At 35.5% G+C, this 10,594-nt stretch overlaps 1 protein-coding gene across 1 annotated transcript in view; it reads right to left on the bottom strand.

Annotated features, from left to right (window-relative positions):
* Positions 1–10,594, bottom strand: part of Mctp2 (multiple C2 and transmembrane domain containing 2) — a 235,108-nt gene that overhangs the window by 128,078 nt on the left and 96,436 nt on the right. The window contains exons 5-8 of the mRNA XM_008852341.3: positions 8,813–8,955; positions 7,955–8,031; positions 7,338–7,449; positions 3,353–3,388 (exon numbers count right to left, since the gene is read on the bottom strand). Coding sequence (XP_008850563.1) covers positions 3,353–3,388; positions 7,338–7,449; positions 7,955–8,031; positions 8,813–8,955 — 368 coding nt within the window. The remainder of the gene's footprint in view (positions 1–3,352; positions 3,389–7,337; positions 7,450–7,954; positions 8,032–8,812; positions 8,956–10,594) is intronic.

Raw genomic sequence — 10,594 nt, 5'->3', positions numbered from 1 at the left:
AGACAGACAGACAGACAGACAGACAGAGCTTCTGTTCAACTTCTTCCACTATCCTCTTTCAGTCTAAGTTCTTCCACATCAAACAATCTTTGAGCCAATTTCTGTCCCTGTATGCAGCCAGCTGGAATGCAGATGATTAGGGGACCTGGAAAGTGCAGCCTGCAGCGCTCAGCCTCCACAGTAACAGACAGAAACTGTAATAAAAGAGTGGAAGCCAAACAGACCAAAAATTGGCACCTAATAGTCAACTAATTTTATAATACAAAAAAATGTTATATTAGTGTAGATCATCTCCTGTCTTAGAGAGCAGAAAGAGTAATGAATAAATCAGTGGATCAAAAGATTGGTGGAGGGTTATGTCCTCATCTCACTGAAAATGCTTCTAAGACAAAGGAAACATATAGCTAAAGGACCATGTATGCAGACACTGCCACAGACCAAATGATGAGGGTGTGTGTGTGTGTGTGTGTGTGTGTGTGTGTGACAGAGAGAGAGAGAACGAGAGAGAATAGAGATATATTAGGACTCTAGATGTTATCTATGAGCTTTAACTCCATTTTTGAAATTGCCTCTATCACTTCTCCAATTAAGCCATTTTTGTGAGACATAAATGCTGTCAATGTTCATCTCTAAAACCTTTTCAAACATTCTTGGAAGCAGTTCTAGACACATCAAGCACCATATACTGTAACAATTTAAAAAGAATGGGTATCAGTACAAACTCTATTGAGTCAAATCCTTAATTCTCAGCTAGAAGCTCAATTTCAAAAGATTTTCTGGGTAGAAACTAGATCTATTTTAAAAGTCAATCCTTATATGTCTATTACACTGATATCTAGGGCAAGCATTGTTTTTAAAATATCCACAGATGCTATTATTTCAGGGGTACTTGAGGTGACACAAAATATAAAGTCACAGAGAAAAGAAGCAATAATCTAAATGAAGGATTATAAGGCTAAGACAGGTAAAAACTTAGTGGTATTTCATACCTAATCTATGAGTAGGGAAAGTTTATAATTCCAGCTAAGTAATCTTCATGCCAGAAATTTCCTAATATTAAACTTAATATGGAAATCCTTTAAAAAGTTTGTATTTTAAAAATATCAAAAGATAGATTAACCAGAGAATTTTAACCACTGTTAGTGTTAATAGCTGTGTGTGTAGAATTCCCACCTGACTCATTTTCATAAACCACGTAAAGAACTATCTCACTTTTCTCCTTAAACTATAGACTTTTAAATACAAAGAAACCAATATAGCATTTAAAGTGTTCACCAGTGTATAATTTCCATATCTCAAATAAACCATCAATAGAATTCAACAAACTCTACTTATCTGCACTCTTCTTATGCATATGTACTAGGTTTGGGCATTTATTACATTCCGGTGTCTAGCACACTGAAGTCAAAATTCCAGAAAGTAAGAGAAAAAATAAAGACAACAGCTCAGTCTCAAAACATAACTCTGAAGTATCTATATATAAATACTGCTCTCTGGATCCTCTGTCCCCTTCATATTTTTGTTATCTTTATCTAAGCCGTCAACATTTTTTCCAACCCTCTTCGTTCCTTCAGCTATTCTTCCATAACCTCTCCTGTCCTCCCTAGACTCCAATATTCCCCAAGCTCACAATTTCTGTTTCTTGCCTTTATGTTCTCCCACAAACTGCCAGTGCTCTTCCACAGAGTGAAGCTCCCTAACTAAAGATGGTTATTGATGTACAGTACCAGTGTTTTAGTGCAGCAGCCGAATCAATAAAGGAGAAAATACTGCTTTGTCAGGCTTCGCTAAGGCATTCTGGGAAACTTAACTGCTTTGAGTGTTTACAGAAACTCTTAATACAGGAGAATGAGAGCTGGGCTCCCTTCTGTGGTGAGGAATGATGTTCTCCTACCCTCTAGTGACTGTAAAGGAATAAGGCAAAGTTGGATGAATTTTTGAGACAGCATCATACAATTTTCTAAACAAGATCCAGCCTGTTACTTTTTAATAGTTCTGTTAACTTAATGTGCTGAAAACGCAAAGCATATGCACTTTACTGAATGTGTAGCAATAGAATATTTGGTTCCTATGGATTTCTAAAAGTAACAGTTTCAGATTCTCATTCTCTCTCTCTCTCTCTCTCTCTCCCTCCCTCCCTCCCTCCCTCCCTCTTTCTCTCTTTCTTTCTCTCGTTCTCCAAAAATCCCTAACCTGGAGATGTTCCATACTATACAAGGAGGCAGGCAACTGAAGTACTGTGAGGTTAGAAATTAGAAGCAGTGTGTATGTTTCTGCGTGTCTGTGTGTCTGTGTATCTGTATATATTCATGCATACACAGCAATTATCTGCACAACCCCCTTATAGCAAAGGCGTATACCACCACTCCCATTCAGGAGTCAAATAGACAAAGCCTGAAATACCACATCATTTAACAGGAATTTTTGTTGTTATTTGTCTTTAAAAAACAGCAAGCACTACTGGGGCTGGAGAGATGGCTCAGTGGTTAAGAGTACTGAGTGCTCTTGCAGAGGACCTGGGTTTGATTCCCAGCACCCACATCATGGCTACGAATGGTCCTGAACTCCAGTTCCAGGAGAATCCAAAGCCCTCTTCTGACCTCTGTGGCACTGCATGACTCGGGTGCACTCACAAACATGCAGGCAATACAATCATACACATATAATAAAAATTAAAAAAATTTAAAACAAGCACTAGTAACTAAATTTTAAAATACTTTGGAGGATTCATTTTTAGAATAACTTTTATATTTAGTTGCCTAAGTTATAATATGTTAACTTATTAATTTAATAAATTATTAAATTACAAATCCATTCCTTAGCATACCTATATTTTATACAATCAGGGAATATTGTATAATTGCTACAAGATACTAATATTGTAAAAAATCTGTAGCACTTCATGAAAAAAATCTTTAAAATATTCTTATACAAAGAGCAATAAGTGGTTTTTCAGATGTGAAAGATACTTGTAAAATAATCCACATATTCCTCTCAGGCTCCACATTGCATCTATGACATACATGCTGACTTCTAATAGAAAATAACTTCCTAAGAATAAAACCTAATCACTCCACCTTCAGAACATTCCAACTTAATAAAGTACAAAGTTCCAACATGGCCGGTACATATAAAATGTTACCACTCAAACAACTGCAAGTTCAAACATCTGGCCATGTCCTCACTTAATGAATTTCTGAAGAAAGGTGTTCCCTTATTCATTATAGCAGTAAGAGGCACATAACTCTGTAACAAATAAAGTTTGGACAACACCAATTATGTATGTAATAGTATTTGTGGCAAAATGAAGTTTTAGCCAAATGAGGTAGATAGAAAAAAAACGTAAATTTACCTTGCTGGCACTTAATCTCTTCCGATTTGACCAACGCTAAGGATCACATCCATTGTATGGTGAGGAGGGCAAAATAAAACAGAGAAATATCAAATCACTCACGATATAATTACACTATACTTATTATATTACTTTAGGATGCAGACTACATTAAGGTGATTAACCCAAAACGCCACAAGTATCCCCCACCCCCAACCAAAGCTCATGTAAGCAAGAAAACACACTTGTGTGCTTGTATTATGTAATATTCTTAAAGTATTCAGTATGGAGAGGCAGTAGCAGACAGATACCATTCAATCTCAGGAAGTACATTTTTTAATTACATGAAATAGTACTATAATTTCATCTTTAAAAAGAAAGTCAGTTTCACCCTCTTAGTTAGGTATCATTGCAAAAACATTTATAAATACTTAGGCAATGTTACTTTATGTTTAGGTTCCCCATAGTTTTAGATAACATAAAATATAATTCTATTTACTTGCTTAGTTAAATATCCAGAATCAAAAAAAAAAAAAAAAAAACCAGGAAAACTGCAAAATGTATTCCATATGAAAATGTGTTGCTTTGGAAGCTAGTTAAAAGATAAAATATTAAAAGGTTTGGAATCATTATTGCCCAATTAAATGAATTTGGTTGCTTTAGCAATGAAGGAAAGAAGAAAAAAGTTCCGAAAGGCAAGAAGTTTCACTCTCCTCTTTTGATGCCTCTTTTGTCCTACAAAGCCTGCTCGATTACATCTCCACTGAAATCTTCTTTCAGCAAAATCCTATCCTGCCTTCAATCATTGTCCAGTACTGCAAAGCTCTACTCTGGCTGGCTAACTATCAAACTAACTGCTCAAACCTGAATATAGACAGGATATTACAATTAAATTATGAATCCAATCAAGAAGACCATTTATTTTAATGATTCAGGGCACACACACACACACACACACACACACAAAAAAAAAAAAAAAAAAAACAGCCACAAAAAAAACCCTTAAGTAAATGGCTTATCTACTTTGCCACTTTTTCTCCCCAAGAAATCAGAAACCATAAAATAAACAGTGTTCAAGGGAAGTCAACTCAAATTCCATTGACCAGCAGCTAGGATGTTGGAACACAATTTTAAGATGCTATGTATTAATAATAACACTTGCCCTTATGAAATGGTGAGTTCAATGCTCAGCACATGACATGGTTAGAGGTACAAAAATCAGGTTTTGTAATTAATTTTTCAGGTAGTTTCTCAACAAAACGTCAAGTATTTTAGCCCATTCTCACCAAAATTAATGACAGTCTCATAGGCACATAGAACTATTTAGATTTTTTTCCTGCAATACTAACTTATTTGCTTTTTTGGATAACAAACATAAATGATAAAAAATATTAGGATGCTAATGGCATATCTTTATTCTTTCAGTGTTACAAGCTGTCATATACTGAATTTGTCTGCACCAGACTCAGCACCACATTTGATGATCTCCATCTCCATGACCTTATGAAGCAGATATTCCTCTTCCTCATTTCCCACATGAGGAAAACAGAGAGGTAGCAAATTCTATGAATTCGATTGAGCCTTGATGGGACTATGATGTAAACATAGACAGTCTGATGGCAAAGTCTACAATTTTAATTATAATCCTATATCTTTTCCAAGAAAAGGAAAGTTTAGTTCCTGTGGTTTCTAGCCAGCACCTTACCCTCCAACCACATCATGCTCAGATGTATTTGCGGCAAACTCAGAGACAAACTGCCCCATGAACTCAGAGACAAGCTGCACACACGAAGACCTTTTTGTCAGCTCGAATCCAAAGCCACCAAAATTGCCTCAATGACAGCAAGAAAAATGGGTGCAAAATTGAAAATGTAAACTGAAATTTCTCCAAACTTTAATTTTAAATGAAAATGTATAAACCAATTATTCTAATCAGATAATCCACTGATTTTCCAGGCCCAAAGTCTAGTCATTCACACTTAAAAACCCAAAGTAAAAATGCCTTTAAATAGTAACTTAAGATCAATGAAAAGAACAAACAATTTCTTCTATCTATGAAACCCAAAGGGACCATGATATTCACTGTAAGTAGAGTAGTCCTGTATGGTTCAATATAAGTCATTCTTCCATTACTTATTCTTTAATTATGCTTTGATCAAGTATATAAAGAAAAAAAGGTAACTGAAGCAAAATAAAGATTGAGCAGATTTTCTAGATTATGATATTTCCTTCAGAATATATAAAATTAATCGTACTTAGTCTTCTGCCAAGCAAAGCATAAGAAAGCACATACATGAATAAGGCCTCTGACAACCTCAACACAGGATAGAGGGGAGTCAAATCTCAGAGTGGAAAACCCAAGTTAGAGAACTGTGGATACTCTGGATTTTGAATATATATCCTCTGAGGCATATATCAAAAATAAATCCCGGATGCATCTTGTATTAATTGTTCTATGAATGGAGGTAAACCAAAAACAAAGCTGCTATTACCTTAAAATTCTAAATTCTGACAAGATGTAAATGCATTTGAAGTGTAGTACGACTACTGAGCAGGCTCTAAAACACTGCATATAAACTCCAAATCACAACAGTTAAACATGCAGCCATTTCCCTGGAGAAATCAACTTTACAAAGGTCACTAACTAAGTTTTTAGAACACATTGACTGTCAAGTATTCAATCACATGAACCTCATTCAAATATATACTTCCACTGTGTGCTCATTTAACCTAGCATCCATCTCAAGGTACTAGTCACTTACTGTACACTTTGACATGGAAACCAGAGGCATATACTCTGAAGAAACATTATCAATATTGAAAGGAATCAAGGAAAGTTGTCCTTGGCTTAGTGGAATAGCAAAGAAGATCCCTAATTTTAACATCATAATATTAGCTTTATTGAGGTTCCAAGTACAAACAGCGTTAATGTAAAAATAGAGTTTTATTCTGTTATTGCCAAGTAAATTTTCATAAGGAATTCACATGAAAAAGAGCAAATTTTAGTTGACACTTAGCAATTGAAAAGTTATAATAAACCTTCTCCCACTTCTTTAAGCTAGCTTTGGTAGGTTGACTAGTAAATAGATGTGGTTTCCACGATGAAATAAATTACAACAGAAAGCTTAGGTGATATCTAAAATAGAGACTATTTACCTAGTCTACCCCACCACCTCAATTCAAATTGTATTACTACAAGCCTAATTTATAAACAGACGTCCTATTTTCACACAGGCTTCCACACAAGTCAAAATGTAATACATCTTATTCTTTCACCTGTAAGTACTTTTGACATTAAAATTATCTTCCAATAAGTTGTAATCAAACACATGTTGCTTTAATTTTAATTCTTGGTATTATTATATTCAACTCTTGAAAATGAAAATGAGATTTTGGTTTCTATCATCATAGTTACTTGCAAGAGTAGAGTTTCAATCATGACTAACAAAATCAAATATCACTGATATTAAGACATTTTCAATATATAGTATATTAATGAGAAATGTCCATGTAATATAAAAAGAACAGTAAAAGTTGTATCTTTCCCAAACACAACCAATGGAAAACAGCATCTTAGAAGCAACAGCAAGGGAAGAAGGAAAGAAAATTAAAATGTTACAAGAATACATATAATCACTTAGTAATTTACAATGCAATAATTAAATCCTGGGAACGTCTTTTCATAACTGAATATACATAAGTATAGGGTCTAAAAATTGCTAAATGGAAATCCTGATACCTAGTGAAATTTTGATTCAGATCATCTATTTCAAGCAGAACAAACACAGCATGAGAGTTTAGTAGCAATCCTAACTTCATCCCCAGTCAAAACCAGATAATGTCTTAGTTGTCTTTCTAGTGATTCAAAAGAAAGGATGCATATAACCAAAGACAGATACTTAATTGTTTTACCTTTCCCTTAATTATACAAATGCCAGTTGTCTGCTGGCCCAGAAATCAAAGAACCTTCCCAATAGACAGTTTAAACAGAAAGGGTCATACTTACATGCCTCTTGAAATCACCCTGTTTAACAACTAGGTTCAAATTTAACACAATCACCCCCATGTCATCTTCTAAACTGTTTGGATCTTCCAATTTTAAAATATGTTCAGTTGTCCTACAAGCAAAAAACCAATAAATAATTTTAACATGAATTGGCATTATTATATAGCACCTTATCAGGAGCTTGTAAAAACCTCTGCATAAAGATTGGTCGCAGTGATTGAAGAAAAAAATGACTGCCCGTAGTGAAAGCCAAACCACAATTTTCAGGGAAATATAAAATCCTGACATTGTCAAATTCAACACTTCATCAAATGATCTCCCTTATCTGTCATCAAAATAAATGTAAATATTTATGTTGTTATATTTATGGACCTCAATATTTTTAAAAACTAACTTTAAAGTCCAATTCCTTTTTTCCAATATATTTTACAATTTTAATGGCTAATATAGTCAGCATTTAAAAAGCAAAGATCTAAGAAAATATTTTGAGTAGCAAAAACACTGCAAAGTAATTTTTTATTCATTCATATTTTGTTATTTGATCTGAATAGGTACCATTTAATGGTGGAGTTTTCCCTGAAATTCATGGGTAATGATTCCTAATAACAACACAATACCTGTTAAGCTTGAGATCCTTGAGAATGAGAAATGCTGAACCCATGAAGTCAGACGTGGTTAGGTCCCGATCATATACCTACAGAAGGGTGAGGCCGTGAACACTCAGGAGCATTCTAAACCCGCCAGGTTCAGCAAAGTAAGCACACTGAATAGGCTAAGAATTCTGAAATCTGTCTTTCAAACTTTATGATAATTTGTACACTAAAGCTGAAGAAAAAATTAGCCAAGCCTACACAGTGAACAAAATGATGACATCTTGCCCACATTTACCAATCATGCCCAAAACAATAGCAGAAAACACTTTTAAGGCAAGAGTCATTTTATAATAAAATGCTATGCACAATGGCACTCCCTGTAGTTTAATCGGTCTCTCATTAAAATTTAGCATTTTCCATGGTGAGCAGATCTGCCAATTAAATAGAAATTTGCTAAATATTGTATAGCAATCCCATTCTGCACTCAACTCATGCAGTTTTAACCCAGATGTTGGAGTAATTGATGCTTACACCTGGTAGCTTGAAGCTCTATTAAGTACAAAGTTATTCCTAATGGGAAAGGCTTCTATAGCTGTCACCACTGCAGGGCCAGTCATAATTCTTCCACATTGAATAAGTTTAAATATAGTCAATGAAGATATTATTTTCATAGTGAGTTTCTAGAATGCGTATCTCACTGAATTGAGGAAAACACATTTTCCCTTAAGAGTGTAAAAATTCCTTTCATATTATCAGTATTTTAACCTAGCCTTTGAGAATAATGAAAGAATTGATTGTGGAAAGTCCACTTTTAAGAAGGCCTGAGAACTGTGGAAGAGGATTTTTAATAAAGGAGCCGACTCAAGAGCCATCTGGGATTACCTTCACACGAAGCTTTTGATCAAGGCTTTGTATTGGCAATACAACTATTTCATCCCAAACTGGATTCAAGTTCTTATATATAACTTTACTTTTGTACAGCGTCTTCCCATTGAGCTTAAATTTCACGTATGGATCACTTGTGCCTTTAAAAGAAAAGAAAACAAGACAGAATTTTAAAATACACATCGAAACCTAACATCTCCATCAAGTCAAGATTCTTCCCACCGTCACCAGAGTTGACACAAGCCAGAGAACAGAGCCAAGATCAGTGTCTCCCTATGCAGGGATGGAAGGCTCTAGAGGTGGAGGGGAGAGGCAGAAATGATACAACTTGGGGGTAAATAACTAACTCCATTTTGTCTTTAAAGGTAGACTATGAATGGGCTCTTTGAGCTTATTCTGTGGTTTCATTGTGAATATGCCACCCCTCTACTACCCACAAAATTTCAAGAAATCAAGCCAGTGTCAGGAGTCCTGGGGAGAAGCCTGGCCCTCCTAGGATAGGCAGAAAAGCTATGAAAAGGGAAAACAGCCATTTCCAAACATTTAGCAGATGGCCAATTCAACAGAACCCTATACTTTAAAATATAATCATAGTAAATAAATCAGTCTTTGCAACCACTTACTCAAAAGATGGGATGCTGGGACTCAGACTAGAAATGGGGGTGTAGAGATTAAATCAACAGAGTGGCCATTCTTTACTGCCCCTTGCACCTGTGAAGCTGCTCACATTGTCCCAGTTGGGGCCAGCTGAACTCCACAGCAGGCAGGCCTTCAGCTGGCCTCAGAGCTGACACAGCTGACCTGAGGGGCTCCTCTTGGGGAGCTTTGAAATGGACGCCAAAGGGAATGAGTAATATCCCTCTAGTTGCTATGCCCAAAGCATTTAAAAAAAAAAAAAGGCTGTTGGTAGATCCTCCTTCACATTTCTCAAGTCAATTCAGAAAAAAAAAAATGCCTGTAAATGGCATGAATTATGTATCCTGCCTATGTGTTATATGCATATGTTTTCTGACATGACAAGGATCTACCTGCTCATCAGGATTTGGTGACTAAAGAAGCACAAGCAGAAGTCAATAAGGAGATAAATGAAGGGCATCTCAAGATGCTCCTAAGACAAAACTTATAACCGGAAGAGTTCTCTAGTCAGTTTAGAAACATGGTGCTGAGAATAGGCATACAAGGGCCATCTGTCTGTTTTGTACAGGGCCCAAGACGGGCCCTGAAATACAAATATTATGTCAAAAATCAAAAGCCATTTTGCTGTAAACATTTATCAGCTCATCGTGATTATCCCTCATTAGTTGAATAGTGTATCATTCAGATCTTTATGTTTCTGTGCCACTTTAGAAGCAAAAATTACTGAAAATAAAGGTAACATTTCCCAACCATTTGAGCTCAAAGCAACTTCACCATACAGCAAGACAGGATACATTATTTAATTTTAATAGTTTCACTAAAGCATGAGTTTGATGAGCTAGCGTTACTATAAGGGCACCAACTTTAACCAGTGAAATAAAAATAGCCTACAAATGTGCATATTTATTCAACTCTAATATTTTAAGTTTGGCAGAACAGAAATAGAGGCCCAGCTCCCATTTGAAACCTGGACAGACACAAACCCATGTTGCTCAGTGGTTGTGTGAGGGCTAGTAAAAATAAATGCATTCACAGCCACTCAGTGGAATTCTCACTAGTGAGTGAGCATCTGCCAACCCGCTCCTTTAACAGCATAAGAGAACACCTCTGGCTAGTCAGGCTTTAACAATCATCCTGATATAT

This window comes from Nannospalax galili, unplaced genomic scaffold (genome assembly GCF_000622305.1).
Source record: "Nannospalax galili isolate Female #2095 unplaced genomic scaffold, S.galili_v1.0 scaffold63, whole genome shotgun sequence".
Lineage (NCBI taxonomy): Eukaryota > Metazoa > Chordata > Mammalia > Rodentia > Spalacidae > Nannospalax > Nannospalax galili.
The sequence above is the reverse complement of the archived record's forward strand: the minus strand, read 5'-3'. Positions and strand labels throughout refer to the sequence as shown.